This window comes from Nannospalax galili, unplaced genomic scaffold (genome assembly GCF_000622305.1).
Source record: "Nannospalax galili isolate Female #2095 unplaced genomic scaffold, S.galili_v1.0 scaffold278, whole genome shotgun sequence".
Lineage (NCBI taxonomy): Eukaryota > Metazoa > Chordata > Mammalia > Rodentia > Spalacidae > Nannospalax > Nannospalax galili.
In genome coordinates, this window is record NW_008347536.1 from 5,970,771 (window position 1) to 5,989,327 (window position 18,557).

At 39.6% G+C, this 18,557-nt stretch overlaps 1 protein-coding gene across 14 annotated transcripts in view; it reads left to right on the forward strand.

The window, feature by feature from the left end:
• The window catches only part of Dlg2 (discs large MAGUK scaffold protein 2), a 2,328,307-nt gene extending 2,310,492 nt beyond the window's left edge, over window positions 1-17,815 (forward strand). For all 14 annotated transcript variants that reach the window (XM_008844185.2, XM_029568893.1, XM_008844178.2 and 11 more), the window contains 4 exons: window positions 1,032-1,204; window positions 5,918-6,027; window positions 11,074-11,165; window positions 13,209-17,815. In XM_008844185.2, coding sequence (XP_008842407.2) covers window positions 1,032-1,204; window positions 5,918-6,027; window positions 11,074-11,165; window positions 13,209-13,315 — 482 coding nt within the window. In that variant the 3' untranslated portion in view covers window positions 13,316-17,815. The remainder of the gene's footprint in view (window positions 1-1,031; window positions 1,205-5,917; window positions 6,028-11,073; window positions 11,166-13,208) is intronic.
• The last annotated feature ends 742 nt before the right edge of the window (window positions 17,816-18,557 follow it).

The window sequence follows — 18,557 nt, forward strand, 5'->3', positions numbered from 1 at the left end:
ACTCACTATGTAGACCAGGCTGGCCTCAAACTCACAGAGATCTGCCTGCCTTTGCCTCCCAAGTGCTGGGATTAAAGGCGTGTACCACCACACCTGGCAAGACTCCATTTTTAAGATGTCAGTTAGAAAATAACTGAGTCAAAGATTGGACATGTGAACTTTTTAAAGTCATATCAATAGATTAGTTTTCTCTTGTCTTCTTAACAAAAATTAACGTGCTGACTTTTAGTCCCACCTGCTATGCACATTTAAGACCCTGAACATATTTATAACTCTATGCCCATTTTCTCCTTCTAATTACATAGCACATTTTCTTGCTTCTTTGATTTTTTTTCCATAATCTACTTTGTGCTCTGTGTTGTGGTGTTGCGTGTTTTAGGACAGTGGTGATTTTTGGCTCTTGTGTTTGAGACAGGATCGCACTGTGTATCCCACACTGGTCAGGAACCCCTGATCTCTTGGCCTCTGAGTTCTGAGTGCGAGAACTACATGTGTGCACCATCGTGCTCAGATGTGCTGCTAGGTTGTCGAGAGTCTGGAGAGTCTGTATTTGTGTTAATCTTCCTTCATACAGTATTGTTGTCCTAGAAAGCAATGATTTACTGACAGATCAGCTTGTTACTTGGTTTTAGACTTGTCAAGGTGGGCCACAAGCAAGTGTAAAGTAGCATGCTAAAATGTAGCCTTTTCTGAAATCTCAATGTCCAGCCTTAAACGAGTTCCAATGTCTTCTAACACTGAATAACCTCAGACCCTCCATTTAGAAATAGCCTCTAGGCGGAGCAGAAGAATAAGGGAATTCCTTCACGTCTCTGCTCTTCAAATTACAACTACGCCTTGTCAAAGTCGTGGTTTCTTGTACTTTGTCCTGTTTCATCACTCTAATGTGGGAGGATAAGACTGGCCCATCAGACTGCATATTACAAATATCATGAAACTGTATTGAGGGAATAGTGGAGAAAATAGCAGCTGGAAAGGAAGTTTATGAACATAAATGAACCTTAATTTCATTATTTTTTGTTTTATAAAAGATACTACGAGGCCAAAACGTGACTACGAAGTGGACGGCAGAGACTATCACTTTGTCATTTCCAGAGAACAAATGGAAAAAGATATCCAAGAGCACAAATTTATAGAAGCCGGCCAGTACAATGACAATTTATATGGAACCAGTGTGCAGTCTGTGAGATTTGTAGCAGAAAGGGTACGTTCACCTTTCCTCTTATAACTTCCCTGAAGGTTTCTTGGTAGCAAACTATTTTTTTTTTTCTTTTGGTCATTGCTCTTTCCTGATTGCAGATTAAATAAGATTAAATATTCTTTTTCAGATATCCATGCAGAGAATCACCTTATAGCAATGTTATTCATCTTTATTATAATTTAAATAAAGTACTCTGACTTTTGGAAGAGAAGAGGCTTCATAAACCCAAAGACAATTAATAGCCTATATTTATAGGGACTCGGGTTGTCCTTTGCTCACTATCTGAGACCCTATTTAATAAAACTGAATTTATTAAGGAAGATTTGCTACTCTTGATTACCTAGATAAGTTGTTCTCTCTCGCTCTCTCTCTCTCTCTCTCGCTCTCACTCTCTCTCTGAAAACAATATTCTCATGGTAGATTTCATGAAGAGGACTGTCTAGCCTGTTGCTGACAAAAGTTCTGACTTACAAGAGACTTTGGGGCTGCAGTTCCCTTCTTCCTGACAATATCAGAAGCAGAGAAGAGAGGAGACTATGTAGGGGAGAAGAGGATACGATACCACTTTAGTGTATAGTTAGAGCCTATCTCCTCTGAAGACACAGGAACAATTCATAGGAGGAAAGTAATTGTCATGTTATATTATAGCAAGTCAGGATATGATTCAATGTGACTCTCCCCACCCCTTTGATGTCATGATTTTTAAAAATTGAACAGAAAGTTGGAAATCAGAAAGAAAGAGAACCATGTAAGATCATAGACCTAGGACAAAACGTCTTGGCAACTGCATCTCTGAAGCCAGAGAAACAATGGGTTCCTCTTGGCAGGGGTAAGAATGAAAGAACTTCCCAACAAACTCGGGCAGTGTGGATGCTGACAATTCTACCTGCAGGAAAATTCCACTTCAACAGCCTGAAATCCACACAGTAGCCTTCTTTTGGAAAAGGTTTTCACATCATCTCCCAGCAAACACCCCACATGCCAGACACAGGAGAAACTGCCTAGAGAAGAGAGCTACTGTCTGAGTTTGGACTCCAATGGAGACTGTATTCACCTCACTTGAATCTTCACACTTGGGGATAGATCCCCTGTGACCTGAGCTCAATCCAGCAGAGTAACTGTGACCTTAAGCCTATTGGGCAACCTTCACTGTAAGGAATGGATATTAAGACAAGGAGGGGAAAGAGAGGGCTGACCTTACCAGGAGATGTGGTATCCACCCTCTGACAGTAAGCTTCTGGCCATGTGTGGACTCATACTAGTGCCAAAACTAAAGGCAGACACCGAGTGGTATAGCTGTCACCTTGCCTATGGGTACACAAGGTGTACTAAAGTTGGCACCAAGACCAACTTTCTCCAGCTACTTCCACTTCCCACTCCTGCTCATTCCTGGGCAGGCCTGGTTGTCACCCAAAGGTGTTCCTCTCCCAACATGAGCTTTGGCCATCTCTGGCTCAGGTTCTGCTCCTGGGCAGGATTCTGCTCCATCACTCAAGCAAAAAGGAGAAGCACCATTATTCTTACTACCACTCCAGCATGTGCATGGGTCCACTGCTACACCCACCACTGCACCTCATCAATGCTAGCAGTGAACACCACAGAGATGTTATGGTTCCACCATCACCTCTCCCATGTATCAGCTGAGATCATACCCCTGGCTGGTGAGAGGGAAGATGCTTTAGAACCCTAATCACTACAGGGACACCAGTGCCACAGGTCTTTGATAATCGACAGTACCTGAGGAAATACCGATTGTTTACTAGATACACAGCACCCCACACCCACAACATGTGCCCCCAACTACTCAAGCATCCTAATTCTGGCATGGCCTGTTGAAATAGCAGGTGTCTCTGATTCTGTCATATGTTCAAATTCATTAAGTACAGGAAAATAACCTGTAGGGAGACACTATCATGGCCAGAGGGTAGCAAAACCAACATTATACAACAAACTAAGATTTTAAAAGAGAGCTGCAACTAAAAAGGCCATCTTGAAGGGTGGTAGATCTCTCTAACCTACCAGATATGCAAGCCTCAATCGAGAGTAAAGGAAATCTAAAAATAACAAGGTAATACCATGCCTTCAAAAGAAAACATAACTCTTTAGCCCAAGGAAGAGCCCAAAGGAATCAAAATGAATGAAATTCCTGGAGAAGAATTTAAAGAATGACTATAAAATTCTCAATGGGAGTCAAGGGAATACAGTTAAACAGCTCTCAAATTAGTATGCAGGGTTTGAGAAATTCAGCAAAGCGATATGAGTTTGGGTTCCTTAAAGAATCAAGTGGAAATAATTGGAAATTACAAAGTCAAAGAAAATGAAAATGCAGTGGATAAGCTCAACAATACATTAAGACTATATGAACTTGAAGACAGTTTTGTCTATCTTAATAAAACAAAGAAGAGGAGGGGGAGGAAGAGAGGAGGAGCAGAGAATATTGAAGATCTACAGGGCCATTAAATGAACAAATGTCTGAATTTTAAAAGCACTGAAGATGAAGAGAAAAAAGTTCAGAGCAGAAAAATCTTAATGAAATAACAGAAGAAAACTACCCAGATCTTAACAAAGATATATACATACATACATAAACAGACAGCTTATAAGACCCCAAATAAGTATGAAAAAAATATACATAAAATATTAAAAGCACAAAACAAAATTTAATCTGCTAGGAAAAAAAATGTGAAGGGAGTAACCGTTAGACGTCTGTAGATTTTTCAACAAAAACCCTGCAGTCTAAGAGGGGATAAAATGAGGTGTCCCAAGTTCTGAAAGAAAATAACCGCTCAGCAGGATTAGCTTTAGAAATGAAGGAGAAATAGACACCTGGTAAGACCAGCTAAAACCAAGGGAATTCATGACCATCAGATAAGGGAATCTTATATCCACAAGTAGTAGATAACTACTTCCACCATGGAAGTCCCGAGAGTATAAATCAACTAGAAAAGCATATATATAAAGTAGAAAACATTAAAAAAGATCAATAAAATGAACCACAAAACTGCAAAGATTAACAAGAGATAGTCAAATCAACTAAAAGAGAAGTCATCGAAATGACTGAAGTAAACCTTACTAATCAATAACCTTGAGTGTAAATGGAGTAAATGTTCTTATTAAAATATTCAAACTAACTAAATGGATTTTTAAAAATCTAACAACAACATGCTGTTAACAAGAAACCCATTTCACCATTAAAAACACAGACTACCCAGGCGTGGTGGCGCATACCCATAGTCCCAGCACTTGGGAGGCAGAGGCAGGCAGATCTCTGTGAGTTCAAGGCCAGCCTGGTCTACATAGTGAGTTCCAGGACAGCTGGGGCTAAAGGGAGACCCTGTCTCAAAAAGACCAAAAAAAAAAAAAAAAACTACATAGAACCCCATTAATATGTAATTGTTGTTCATTGACATCAGTGTTCAGAAGTTTCATATCTGAGCGCATACTAAGATGACTGAAGTTTCCTCTCTCTCAATGTTAGGGTCTATCAAGCTATAAGAATGCTGTTTTTAGTCAGTATCCTGGTAAGAGGTATCCATCTTCCTCTTTGAACTTGCAAATACAACCTCTTAACTTAAAACACTCTGGCCAGTACATAATGAAACAGCATTTCTTTCTACCTTTCATAATCATTGTACTTCGCAGATAGCAAACTTGGAATGTATTACTTAAGTGATAAAGGTATGAACCACCTTAGTGTGTATCATATGCATTCAGATGTTCTCTGGACTCTTCATTTTGTATGAATATTGTAAGTCTTTCCCCAAAAATATTGATTTAGGACTGCTATGATCTGTATAAAATGTCTTTTGTCTTCTTGTGTAAAGTTCTTCTAGCCTCAGAGTAATAAGGTTTTCTCTCCAGGAGGTAGAATATGATATGGCAAATGAGTCTGCTTTTCCAGAAATATGTTATGGAGCAGTTCCTGGCACTGAGCACTCACCACTCTGGAAGCCAAGTTAAATGAAATGTGCTATAATGGAATAGGGTTTCTATCTGTTAACAAACAAATTTACATACTCACTGCAAGACTCGGCATCTAACCATATAAAGTTGAAGATAACTCTTTCCTGTCTGCCTTCTACCAGGCTGCACATATCAAGGCAAAGTACACATAAGTACTGATCAAATGTATGGAATCATTATAAACTCAACATTCTTCCAGGCTTAATACTGATTCAGGATAAATGATGAAATGTCTACTCCACCAATAACTCTGTCCAGGCTCAAAAGCTGGGCTTGGGTCTTCCTAGTAGTGAATTTGGGGCTCTTAGTCAATATTCCTAAGCCTTAGTCTTCTCTTCTGTAAAATTCAGTTAGTTACACCTACCACACAGACTGAATTATTTGTTGCAGTGATATTTTTCAGTCTCTAGAAATCCAGCTTTTCAGGGCTAGAGAGATGACTAAGACGTCAAGAGCACTGGTTGTTCTTGCAGAGGACCCGGGTTTGGTTCCCAACACCCACTTGGCAAGTAACAACCATCTTAACTCCTGTTCCAGGAAATCTGATGCCCTCTTCTGGCTTCTGTGAGCATTGCACACATGGGTGCACTTACATACATGCAGGCAAAACACTCATACACATAAGTCAAAAGAAATTTTTTTTAAGAAATCCAGTATTTCATACTTTTCTGTGAGGCATGCATTATCTTATTTCACTAGATGGTGACCATTTATTTCAGACTTAACTTGGCATTTTCTTTATCTTTCTACCAGGGCAAACACTGTATACTTGATGTATCAGGAAATGCTATCAAGCGGTTACAAGTCGCCCAGCTCTATCCCATCGCCATCTTCATAAAGCCCAAGTCTCTGGAACCTCTGATGTGAGTAGAGGACTGAAGTCTTCTTCCAGCTCCCTGTTCTGAATTACACTCTTTATCACAGAGGCTTACAGAAAGGAAATGCCATTGTTGATTTTTAAGCATTTCTCTTTTTTAAAATATATATTCATTAAACTTTTTGAGTCAGTAATTCTTTAAAATGTTCTTGCTAATATTTCTTGAGTTTTTTACTTTATTATTTTGTAAGTTGTTTTAGCCTTTACATTTACTGTTGCTTTAAGGTTTCGGGGGGGATTCTGTTTTAATTTTTTTTGTTTTTTGTGAATGATGGGAGACAGTCCTCTTTGAATTGTCTCTTCTGAGAATCGTTTCATGGGTAAATCTTTAAGTGTGGGAGGTTTCTTTATAGAGGGAGCAAAGAACATTTTAGACTTTCCATTGACATTTTACTTTATCCTACAATAGAATTCTGACTCTACGTGTTAATGTATATAGGCCACTGTTCTTAACAGAGCTTTCCTAGTAATAATACAACTATAAGACATCCAAACATCCATCTCCACATCTGTGCATATTTATAAGCAAGGAGAAAATTTATGATTCTGATTTTTTTCCAAAAAGACTTGTAAAGTATCTTCCTTCAAAAATCAGTAAACAAACTGGGCAGATATTCATGATCTGGCTATGACATCTGTATAGGCAATTCCTATATAAAGTGAAGCTAGTGTCAGTAATGGTAGCAGAGCAAAGAGGGCACAAGCAGAGGCATGCCAACTGACTAGGTCAAGCTGGGTCTTTGCTTTGCCAGTGGTTGGTTATATAACCTTAGCACAAATTGCTTGAGCTCCCTAAGATTTAGATCCTTACCTATAAAATAGACATTGTAGAGCTAGGGTTAAATAACAAGGTCATGGATATTCATATATTCCTTGTCATACAGTAAGTACTTAATAAATAGTACATTACAAAAGATATGAGGTTACTTTTTATGGAGCATAAATTCAATCTTATCATTATAAAACACATAAACAGTTTCTAAGATAATGTAAGAGATAATGCCAGTGCATCTGTTACAAGAGCCTTGCTCAAATACCACCTCCAGTTGGGCGTCCAGAGAGTGTCAGACTGAACTACAGAAAACACACTGGAAAACAATGCTTATGGAAATAATTTATTCCCAGAGATGAAAGCTGTTGTGTTCTGGAGATATCAGCTACCTGTTTTGGTCTCCTTTGAGGACAAAACAGTAAAGAAAATCATAGTAGCTAGAATGGCAACTGAGAAAATTAACTTCAGTAGTTTTTCTCTGGGGAAATCACCAGGGTTATATCTTAAAAGTAGAACTAGTAATAATCAGATATATAGAGATTAGAAATGCATGTGCAAACATCTTAATGTCAATTGCATTAAAAATGAATTTTTCTCTATGAACCTGTGTATTTTATTAATGAAATGGAGGTCTTTTTTAAAGGTTAAAACTTCATTTAATTTTATGTCTTATAGGGTTTATACTGAGTACAAACTCTCAAGGTTCTCGTAATAATTCAACTGTAAACCTAAAATTTTACAGCCAATTTTGAAAGAGATGCATCTTAACTCAGGAAATTGTTATTGAATATATCAATGCTGTTGTAATGAAATGCTTCTTCTAAGTATATGGTTAATAAATAAATAATTTCTTTAAAAAGTAGAATGTAGCCTCATAAGTAAAAGGTAGACAAGGGTTTTTACCAAGATAAGGAAATAGGAGGAGGTCACTGTGAAGAACTTTAACCAAAGTTGCCACATAGAAAGATGTATACTTCTAATAAAAGAAGGTTTCCTGTTATTACAACCCCTAATAACATGTGCTAAATTTCTCCTTGTGTAGGATACTGTGTTGGGTATTATATAGAGTTAAGTTATGACAAACATCATTATGTATAACCTGTAAAAAGCCACATAAATATATGTAGTGCTCACATTAAGAAAAGTGACACTTCCCTCTTGGAAACAGCATCTTAAAAGCCTATTTCAGAAATAGAAATTAGTCCACATGATAGACACACAATGGGACCCATGGCTTCTTAAGGAAATATAGCCTGCAGGAGCAAGAGCAGTGGCACATTTGGTCCAGCTTGACATTGAGAGACAGCCCATCGGGTGTTCATGGAAGATCTACTTGCTTCCATAACTACTGAATGGCTTGTTAGTTCTGCCCTAGGGCCTTGTCACAGCCCCTTATCACCAAGAAGAATTAAACATCTGGAAGGCTGGATGTCCACAATGAGGACAGTGAATCTGGCATAATTTGCTGCAGCCATTTTCATGGATCTCCACGACAGTGGTGATAGCACTCAGCCTTGTGCGATCTCATTACTAAAGGCTGGCTGTTTCCAGTTCACCCTTTCCTGAGGCTTTTACTTCAAGAGCAATGCTGGTATGAATTGCCCATTCCCCAGGAAGGAGCAATGCTCAGTCAGATGGAAGAAAAGCATGTCAGCTGTCACAATGAGGCAGGGACACATCATCATACACATTACTTCTCGAGTGCATCATCCACAGGGCTGATTAGCACATATACAGACAACTCTTCAGAGGAGCATAAATTCAAGGGCATGGATGAAAGAGATGTTTTTATCCAGTGCTGCCTCCAGACTCCTGTATATGCCCCATAGCAGTGAGACGCTTTGCTGTGTCCCTGCACCCTCCCATCTCCAGTGGCCTTTTACCACCTTACACCCATGATGCTTTGTTTCCATCTACTTGTATCTATGCCATAATTGTTTCTCTGCCTCCTTCGCCACTTATTCATTCACTTACTCACTCAATGAGTGTTCAATCAAGCTTCATGGCATAGGCTAATAAGCAAGCCATAAGCTTGTCCCTCAAAGAACTTGACAATTTGACAATTAGGCATGGAAGCAATAACAAATTCATACATTGAAGGACCATAATCCAAACTAAGTCACTGCTAAAAAGTACAAGAGAATTCATGGGGGGTGGGCGGGCAGGGAAGAAAAGCAACAAAGCAGGCTACCACGGATGGAGCAGGTCAAAGATCACGAAGACCGCCATCTTTCTCTGGAGTAGTCTTTGATTTAGCCCAATAGCTTTACACCTAAATATGGTACCCACTCAAAGCTTGTGCAGGTAGGACTGAGGAACAAGATGAGATTTCTTAAAGCAACGGAAGTTCAGACAGTTCTGCTTTGTACTTTAGCTCTCAGTTATATCCTTACCCACACTAATGTCCAACATCTTTCTGTCTCTTTTTTCAAATAACCTTTTTACAGATGATACCAAAGTTTTTTTTATAATAGGAAATCTATGGGGGGGGGTAAGTTCTTACTCCAGATTGCTCCATATACACCCTCATCGTTATGTTTTATATTTATGTATCAAAATACCATAACCTAGCAAAATGTACAGTTACTATGTGCCTTAGGGAAGGTCCCACACTATTTCATGTTTCCATGACTTGCACTAAGGAAGGAATTGATTAAGCCTAGGTGTTCCACACCTGAATCTCTGGTCCCTGAGTAGCATGCAAGGCTATGACACTTTTAGAAATGCACCTGTTACACATCCTAACAGGCCAATCAAAATGTCTGTTCATTTGGCTGGACTTCTGTTTTTAATGTCTAGAGGATGTGGGAAGATACTACTGGTTATGAATCAGTAAATGCAGTTTTAGAGAGAATTAGAGAAATTTCCATTTCCTTCCTACCTTATTTTGTCTTTGAGACTAGGTGACATTTAAATAATCTTATGATGAAATAGCATGCATTTATAGTTCATAGTAAACCAGACAGCATAATATTTTATAGTCCATTCTCCTTTCTGAATCAAAATCAAGTTGGCATCAGTGTTTCTATAAAAAAAATATGTTTTGGTTGGCATGTGGTAACTGTACATTTTGCTAGGATATGGTATTTTGATACTTAAATATAAAACATAATGATTAGATCAAGCTCCTCCCATGTTCAGCGCTTTCAATCATTCTTGAGATAATTCAAAATCTTCTGATTGGCCAGTTTGAAATATTCAATTAGTTGCTGTAACAACAGTTAGCCCTACTGTGCTATAAAACATTATCAGCTAATCCTTCTATCGACTCTACCCTGTACCCACTAACCATGTTAGAGATTCTTTTATATCACGCTCCTCTGTCCTAACTCACTATTTGACTAGATTGCTTGGCTGTCCTGGTTGAAAACACTGTAGTCCAAGCACTTTCAGGTTATTCCATTCTGTGTCCACTGTGGTTCAAGGCTCTAGTCACTATAGGCATGCCTCCATATTTCCAGAAGTTGAGCACTTAGAGCTGCAGAATACAGTTTTGGCCTGAGAGATCTACCTACCTAAGGGATCTGCTCTATTTTCCATAATTTTCTGGAAGCTCTGGATGTTTCTCTACTCCGCCTATTTCCAGATTCATACTGAAGATGAACAACAGTCCTTAAGAGGGATGAAGAAGGCAAACCTTTTGTAAGAGCAGTGGATGAGCATGAACAAGTCTAGTTCTCTTGGGTGTGATGATGCCCAACAAGCCCAGATACAGTGTCCCTTCCTTCTGACTCTCTTCTTTCCTCTGACTACTTCTGGAAGATTCTCTTCGATTCTTTGTTCTACATTTATTTTAGAGATACAGAGATCTGTTAGAACAAAGCCAAATGAAAAAGTTTAGGTATAGAAATTACTTTCAATAAGGAAATATTTGAAGTAGGACAGTCTGTTCTGATGAGGCTGAACCCTCGGGAGGCACACAGCACTTCATTTAAATACTCTAGGGTCTGCTGGTGGAGAAGGTTTGTCACAGTCTAGGGACTGCAGGGGACAGAACAGAGGCCAGGGACTACAAATCATAAAACAGATTCTGCTTCAGTCCATTGTGGTGCTAAGAGCCTGTCCTCTGAGAGCGTGCACTCCCTGGTAAGGTGTGCTGACAGCTGAAATTACTCCAACAATGAGTCTTAAATGAAGCCTCAGAAACTGCTGCTAAGATCAAGCTGTGCATCCTACAGGTTCTTTTCTGCAGTACATTTTAAGTTTTCAGAGTGTGGTTTAGTCTCTGTGTGTTCTAATTCCAAACCTTCATTTTCTCAGGGAGATGAATAAGCGTCTAACAGAAGAACAAGCCAAGAAAACCTATGACCGAGCAATTAAGCTAGAACAAGAATTTGGAGAATATTTTACAGGTAATTTCCTCTTTCCCTGGTACTGTAAGAAAAGAGATAAATCACCCGACATTTGGCTTAGAATGGGCTCCATGCCTGAGGGAGTTAGGCTAAAATTGTTGAGAATCCCTAGTACTTTTTCGTGAATAGGAATGTGCTGTCTGCCTCACCCATTTGATTCAGAACTCTGAGCTGTTCTGAGTTAGCTGTAATCAGTATATCCACATTCTCTACTGACCCTATCTAGAACTATGAGTGCCAGATGCCCCTAAACTGTCTCCTGCTATTAAGGAGGCCTTAGGTATGACACCTTTTTAAACTGTCTCCCTGAATCAGAAAACTTGAAAAGGAACCTTTTAAGGCTCAAAATGGACAGTATCCATGGCAGTTACTGCTCTCAGTCTCTGCCTTGATGACCTCTAGGCCTGTCTCATCAGCATTGTATGAAAAGGTTTTCACAGTGTTTCAGTTAACACTCTCTACAATCTAAATGCAAAAAACTTTTTAAAAAAATATTTCTTTGGAGGCTGGAGAGATGGCTCAGCAGTTAGGAACACTGGCTGCTCTTATAGACCCAGGTTCGAATCCCAGCACCCACATGGCAGCTAACAACTGTCTACTAACTCCAGTACCAGGGGATCCAATGCCCTCTTCTGACTTCTGTGGGTATTGCATGACACGGATGCACTCACATGCATTGTAGGCAATAACTCATGCACATAAAATAAAAAAAATACTTCTTTGGGAACATGAAATTTAGGGAAGACAGTAAGAATTTCCTCTGGCTATTCTGAGTTCTTTATTTTTCTATGCTTTCATGAAGCACAGATTAAACCCAGAGAGAAATAAGGCTTCATGCAAATTATCTTATATGGATTCTCAATGATTTATAAACAAGATATTGAATCAGAGATGTAGCTCAGTGCTATAGCATTTGCCTAGCTTGCACAGGGCTCCAAGTTTGGTCCCCAACACATCAAAATAAATAAATAAATAAATAAATAAATAAATAAATAAAAATAAATAAATAATCAACTTTCCTCTTGACTTACTGATATGCAAATAAATGAGGGCTTTTTGTTTTGTTTGTAGCTTTGTTTTTAATCTTATTCAGAAGCACCAAAAGCACCAATGGTGTGGCCGTTTCCAAATATTTTTAGTAGGATACTAAGTAAAGCATCTCTCAGTAATATGAGTGATGCTTCAATTCTAAAAGAGCATCTAAGTGGGAAAATTAAGTCAAAACAATGAATATTTGACCTGCAGTTTATAATCATGGATAGAATCTAAAGAATAAAGATGTAAACCATGTTTATTCACATGGATAGTATAGTACTGAATGAGGTTTTGGAGACCTATAAATCTTATTCAACATATCTTATTCAAAGGAAACAATAAAATGTGTTTAAATCTATACTCAGAACCCAGTGCTTTAGTAATTTACAGTTTAGATTTAATTTACAGCATAAATTTACAGTTTATACTTATGTTTCTTATAAGTTGTAGCTATCGGGTATTTGCAATATAAATAGTTCTATATGGTAAAAATCTTAAATAACTTAGAGAATAAATGGGGTTTCCTAGTAAAGGCTTTTGGAGTGAAGAGGTTAACTAAACTTTCCTTCAAAGCTCTTATTATCTGCCATCCCCCCAATCTAAAATATCTGAATTTCTGTCTCTGCCAAAGTAAAGTATAGAGATACTAAGCTCAAGCAGAGTGTTCTCTGACTGAAAACTGATGGATGCTTTGCTCCAGCTCCTGGCTCAGAGAAGGCAACCATGAAATAAACCAGTGATTCATTGTCAGAACAATCAAAAGACATATAGAAAGTGCAAAGATTGTGACATGTTTATTATTGATCTAGGGTACGTATTGAATGCCTTCTTTAAAAATCATTGCTGTGAACTCATGTAAATGGTCTGCTTTTTCTTACTAATGAGAGGGGATATTAAGCTTACTGATGAATTCTCACTGATTTGAGCCTCTGTTGGGTGAGTGATTCCTGTTCTTCACCCCCACAGGAAATGCCTCCTAACTCTGGGTATTTTTTGCTTTTTCTACAGCTATTGTCCAAGGAGACACCTTAGAAGATATATATAACCAATGCAAGCTTGTTATTGAAGAGCAATCTGGGCCTTTCATCTGGATTCCCTCAAAGGAAAAGTTATAAATTAGCTACTAAGCCTCTGACAATGACAGAAGAGCATCTAGAAGAACAAAATATATATAATATACTACTTGGAGGCTTTTATGTTTTTGTTGCATTTATGTTTTTGCAGTCAATGTGAATCCTTATGAATGTACAACACAAACTGTGTGAAGCCATGAAGGAAACAGAGGGGCCAAAGGGTGGGACGGAAAAGACATTGCAGTACGCAGGAAGGTTTTGGTTTTCTCAAAGTACCAGGTGTAGGGATGAACCTCTGATGGGCTTTCTGCCCTAGAGATGGGCAGCCTCCTCACCCCAGCAGATGTCCAGAGCTGATTCAGCTGCTGAGCTCTGTGTTTTTGGCTTTAAAGAAAAGTTGCCAGCACTCAAACCTCACCAACCTTCCCCTTCCCCACATCTGTAATTGGTACACTTTGAATTTTATAACTATGCACATCCTTTGATTTCTTAACAAGCAAAGGAAATGAAGGAAAAAAGAAAGGAGTCCCTTTGGAGAAGACATACTATCAGGGGCGGATAATTGCATAGTTTCCTTGACTGGCATCAAAGACAAACATGTCATAAAATTCACAAGTGTATGGAGAACTAACCGTACTGAGAGGAGGGGATTCCACCTGGATGAGCTTTCTGAGTGTTGTCTATTTTGCCATTTATAAACTGAAAGAAGGCACTAAAGATGAGAATAATTTATACAATAAAATATATTAAATGTATAGAAATGAATTTCTATAGGTTAAAAAAGTTTTGTGAAATATTTTGTAAAGTCTAAAACTCATTGAAAGACTAAGTGTATGCACTCTCGGCAGATGAGCAAACCCGAGAGCTGGAGGTTGTGGTCTCCCTTTTGCTGCCAATGATCCATTCAGAGTATCCAAGTTCCTTCCAAGTCTGATGAAGACTTCTCCCTCACTCACCTCCCATCATGTCCCATGAACACAAGCGATGCACACTTACGGAGCACATCCCTTTAATGAGCTGCCCTCATGGGTATTTTTAGAAGAGATTTGGTTAATACACGTTCTGAGCTGATGGCTTTTCAGAGACAAACTCGAGCAAATGAGCTGAAGGGAACTTTTGCTTTTCTCTAGTTAAATAACCTGAACCCATTAACGCAGATAGCTGAATAACTTTATTCCTAGTTACTTGCATACAGTTCTTAAAGGACCACTTAGTATTCTGGCAAACCAAGAGTCATTAGGATTATCCTTTTTTGGTTTCACAGAGCAATTGTGTGTTTTGTAACAGCCTGAGTTGGTATTCTATGGGGAGATCTGTCCTAAGATGCACTATTTTCTCTGAGGAAGAGAGAAAAGAGAAGTTATCTAGTTGGGAGGGGTGAGGGGTGCACTTTTTGTCTCAGTATATAGGGCAAAGAGAAACACAAGGATCGACAATTTATGACTTTGAGCTCAACCAATTGAATTGCCTTCTTTGGCGCTGCACCTGGACCAAGTTTATTTTTTTAACAATTATAATAATGATGATTTAAAAAAAGAAACCTCCCGAAGCCTATAAGCTGAAACAGAAGAGTTAGCTTCCCACTTTAGAGCTGATGGTGACGCCAGCACTGGTTCTAACCATGGTGTTCAGAGAGAGACTTTTCAGTGATATTAATAACCACTCAACTCTGGGTTCTGTGCATGCCCAGATTAAGCCCCATCGCCTTATTTCTGGGGTACATCAAGACCTGGCAGGGATTCTGCCACACTGTGCAGCCAACCAGCATGTAGGCTGGAGTGGGAGAGCAAAAGACAGAGCCATCAAAGTGATGGGGCTTCTTCATAGTTAGAACATCAGAGCTCAAAAATTAGAGTCTCTTTCCAAAAGCAAGGGTCTTTCATCTTTTCCTAAATACTGTTGTCTGCCTGGCTGCAGTCACCAAAACGAACATAAACATGCAAATTTATGCATCTACCTACAGTCTTGAGGCTACCTTCGCCAATGGAAGGGCTAGCAATGATGCATTTTTCCCTCAATGAAAGTTCAATTTTCCACAGACAGCGTTAGAGGGCTCAAAATGTTAAAGATATGTCCATGTCTGCAACTCACCAGTTTCAGGACAAGGCCAACTTCCATCCTATTGCTCAGAAGTCTTCTGCCACTAGAACGCCATTCCTGATCCCAGCTCTCTTTTTAGGCCACCATGATAACTTCTTTGGTTTCTCCACTGAGCATGCAACCATTTATTTAGAGGACTGTCATTAGTGAGTAGATGTTTTCTCCAGTCCTGTGATGTGCTTTCCATTTAATAGTATTGCTGTGACTGAGTACAATCAAACTGAACCACCAACCCTTGGTTTTGTAGTAATATATTTATTTTCCCAGTGTAGATGCTTCCGGATTAGAAGTGGCATTTGCACTGATTTTTATGTAGATTTATATAAATATATATACATATATATATTTGCTTGAAGAATCACCAAGCACATTGGTGAGAGGGTCTTTTCCTATAGAATTTACACCTCCATTTTGTTGTGTCGTCTTGCGCTTCCCAATGTTGAGGTCTCTACGGCTCCAAAGAACTGGTGTATTTTGCAGTAAATCCAACGTTACTGAAACGGCATGAAAGTCACCCGGATCACATCTGGTGCAAATGCACCTGGAGCCTTGGGCCAGACTGGTGCTAACACTGCAAACTTTGTCCGGAGCTCTCTCCAATCTGAAGGCTTTCTGGGGTCGCAGTGTCACCTTCACATGCTGGGCCCTTTCGGAAAAGTGCCAGACCGTGTCACTGGTGCTATTTTTCATGCTCTGGTACAATGTGTAGCACCATGGGGGTCTCAGCTTTACCAAACTCAAAATCCCATCTGTCAGCCAATTGCTGGGGCATTTGTTTTTTTTTTTTTTGCTCTCCCACGGGACTTGGTGGCCTATTATTTGAAGGCCTTTTCTCCCAGGCCCAAATTTTGGGGTTGGCTCTATCTGCTTAGCAAGCCCATCTAGATAAAGCTGCACTGGGGTGCCTCTGTGAGCTGTCTTAGATCCTATGGCCAGCCCTTCAGGACTGAGCTAGGGCAATGCTCTCCATGCCTCTGGCTCTCACCCATTTTTCCCCTCCTCTTTTCCTACCATTCTCTCGGTCGTCTTGTGTCTCTGCTTTTATCAAATTCCTGAGTTGTTGACCTGCAACTTTATTGCTTTGTCCGTCTCTCCTTTTATCTCAGTCTCACGTTGCCCTTTTTCTTCCTTCCTCCCATCCTGTCCTCTGCTCTCTTCACCTCTCTGGTCATCCCCACACCACTCCCTAGTTTTTGTGTCCTATAAAGGGCTCATGGCTGAATCAGACAGCAAGTCCACACAATGGACTAATGACACAAATATTTGGGGTCACCATTTTACCCACTCAGCCAAGAAAGCAAAGCTGAGTGTGAGGCCCTGACCTGTAGCCTGACTGCACCGCTGCCTCGGCAGTGACGATGCAAGTGCTGTGGGCCCCGCGGCACCTGGAAGCCGCTGCCTGGACCTGTCCCTCCAGGAGCTCGCTGCCAGCACCACCCAGGCTGAGGACACTTCTTTCTACAGAGGCAGAGTCTGGCCCCAACAACTATCCTAACAAACCTCTTCCTTTTCATTGAAGCCATGACACTGCCCTGGTTTGGAGAGAGGTGTTTTTTTCTTTCCCCCGCCTACTTTTTCCTATTTTCATGTGAAGCCCCCTCTGCTTTTCAGCTGGTGATTGCTCTGGTGAGATTGAATGGACTCGCTAGTGAAATGACATCTTTTTTTTTTTTTTCCTGCCTTGGTCCTACCTAAAATTCCTACAAAAACATTTACTCCAAGGACTGAGGCCAGTTCCTAAATTTATCATACTAATATGTCACTCCTGGGAAGGGGGAGACATCAGTTCCCTTAAAGCATGTGGAGTACTTCCTGTGATAACCGATTTTCCAGGAAACTCCCTAGAGAATTCTGTGGACATGGATTAATTACTTAAGCGTAAGGTATGTATGGTATGCACACCATGTATACACATACTACACTAGCTATGAATTAGTGTGGTTGGAAACACATACATACTCAGTCTGTAAATATCCTTCCTCACTGAAACCTGTGCTTCAGAAATCATTTTTTGTACAGCTGTGCAGTTTCTTGTAGCAGCTGAAGACAAGCTAAGACAGGCAGAGAATGTGGACAAAGATCAGCTGAAAGAGTACAGTATCTCCCTAGCAGCTTGTGCAGGCAGACAACCAAGTGGCAAGGTTGACTCCCAATGGGATGGCAAAGTTTTCTCCTCAAATTTGTGTTTCCTAAGTGTATCTTAACTCCTGAGTGCACCAGGTTGTACCCATTAGATCCTTTTACTATGACAATTCTGTGCTTCTCTCTGACAGGATGTTTCTCCACTGAGCTGTAATGCGGAATGGGAGGGGAGGGGAATTACTCCTTGCCTGACTGGAGTTTACAGAGACACTGCACAGCTTACACTCCTGTTAAGTGTAAATATTCAACACTTCCATTCCATTTGTGTAAAAAATAAAGCACACACGATTATAAAATCAAGATGTATATTTCATACTCCGTGTGTCCGTGAATATTTATTGCGTTTCCAGATGTCACTGGTGGCCCAGTTGTAAAAATGCTTGATAGAGTGTTTATAAACACGACAAGACTTTACTATAATATATAAATATTAAAACATTTTATACTTTATAGCAAATTATATTCTCCCAAAGCATAATTTGTGTATTTCATAAAGAAGACACTCATTTCTATTTTTATCAAGTGTGTTTGATTTCAGAGCAAGCTAAATGCAGTTAGAATGCATTTGCTCTGAGAAATATTGGCACCACTGAGACGCACTGACAGTGGTGCTTTTGCATGTTTTTACACCTTTGGTTATTGTCTTGCCTGCTTTTAATCACGATTTTTGCTGAGGGTGAATAATAAAAGACAGGCTTTTAAAGACATCTATATGAAGAAAAATTTCTCAATGTCAGAAAATGCTTAGAAGTTGTCTCGATCTGACACTTATGACACTAATTTGAAGAAGCAATGTCATTATGTGCCTTGGGGCCACAAAATATACCAGCTCCAAAGATCTCAGCATATCAAAAATGCCAAGTGTAGGTATCTAGACCTGCGAATTCTCAGTGCTTCCCTTTAGTCTAAACACACTTTGTCATCTTGGCATATAGGTAACACAAGTGTGATGGCTGAAGGAACTAAACAAGTTCCTCCCATGGAAGAGGAGAAATGCCTCCATCTATGCAATCACTTTGAAGTATGGCATGGGATACATTAT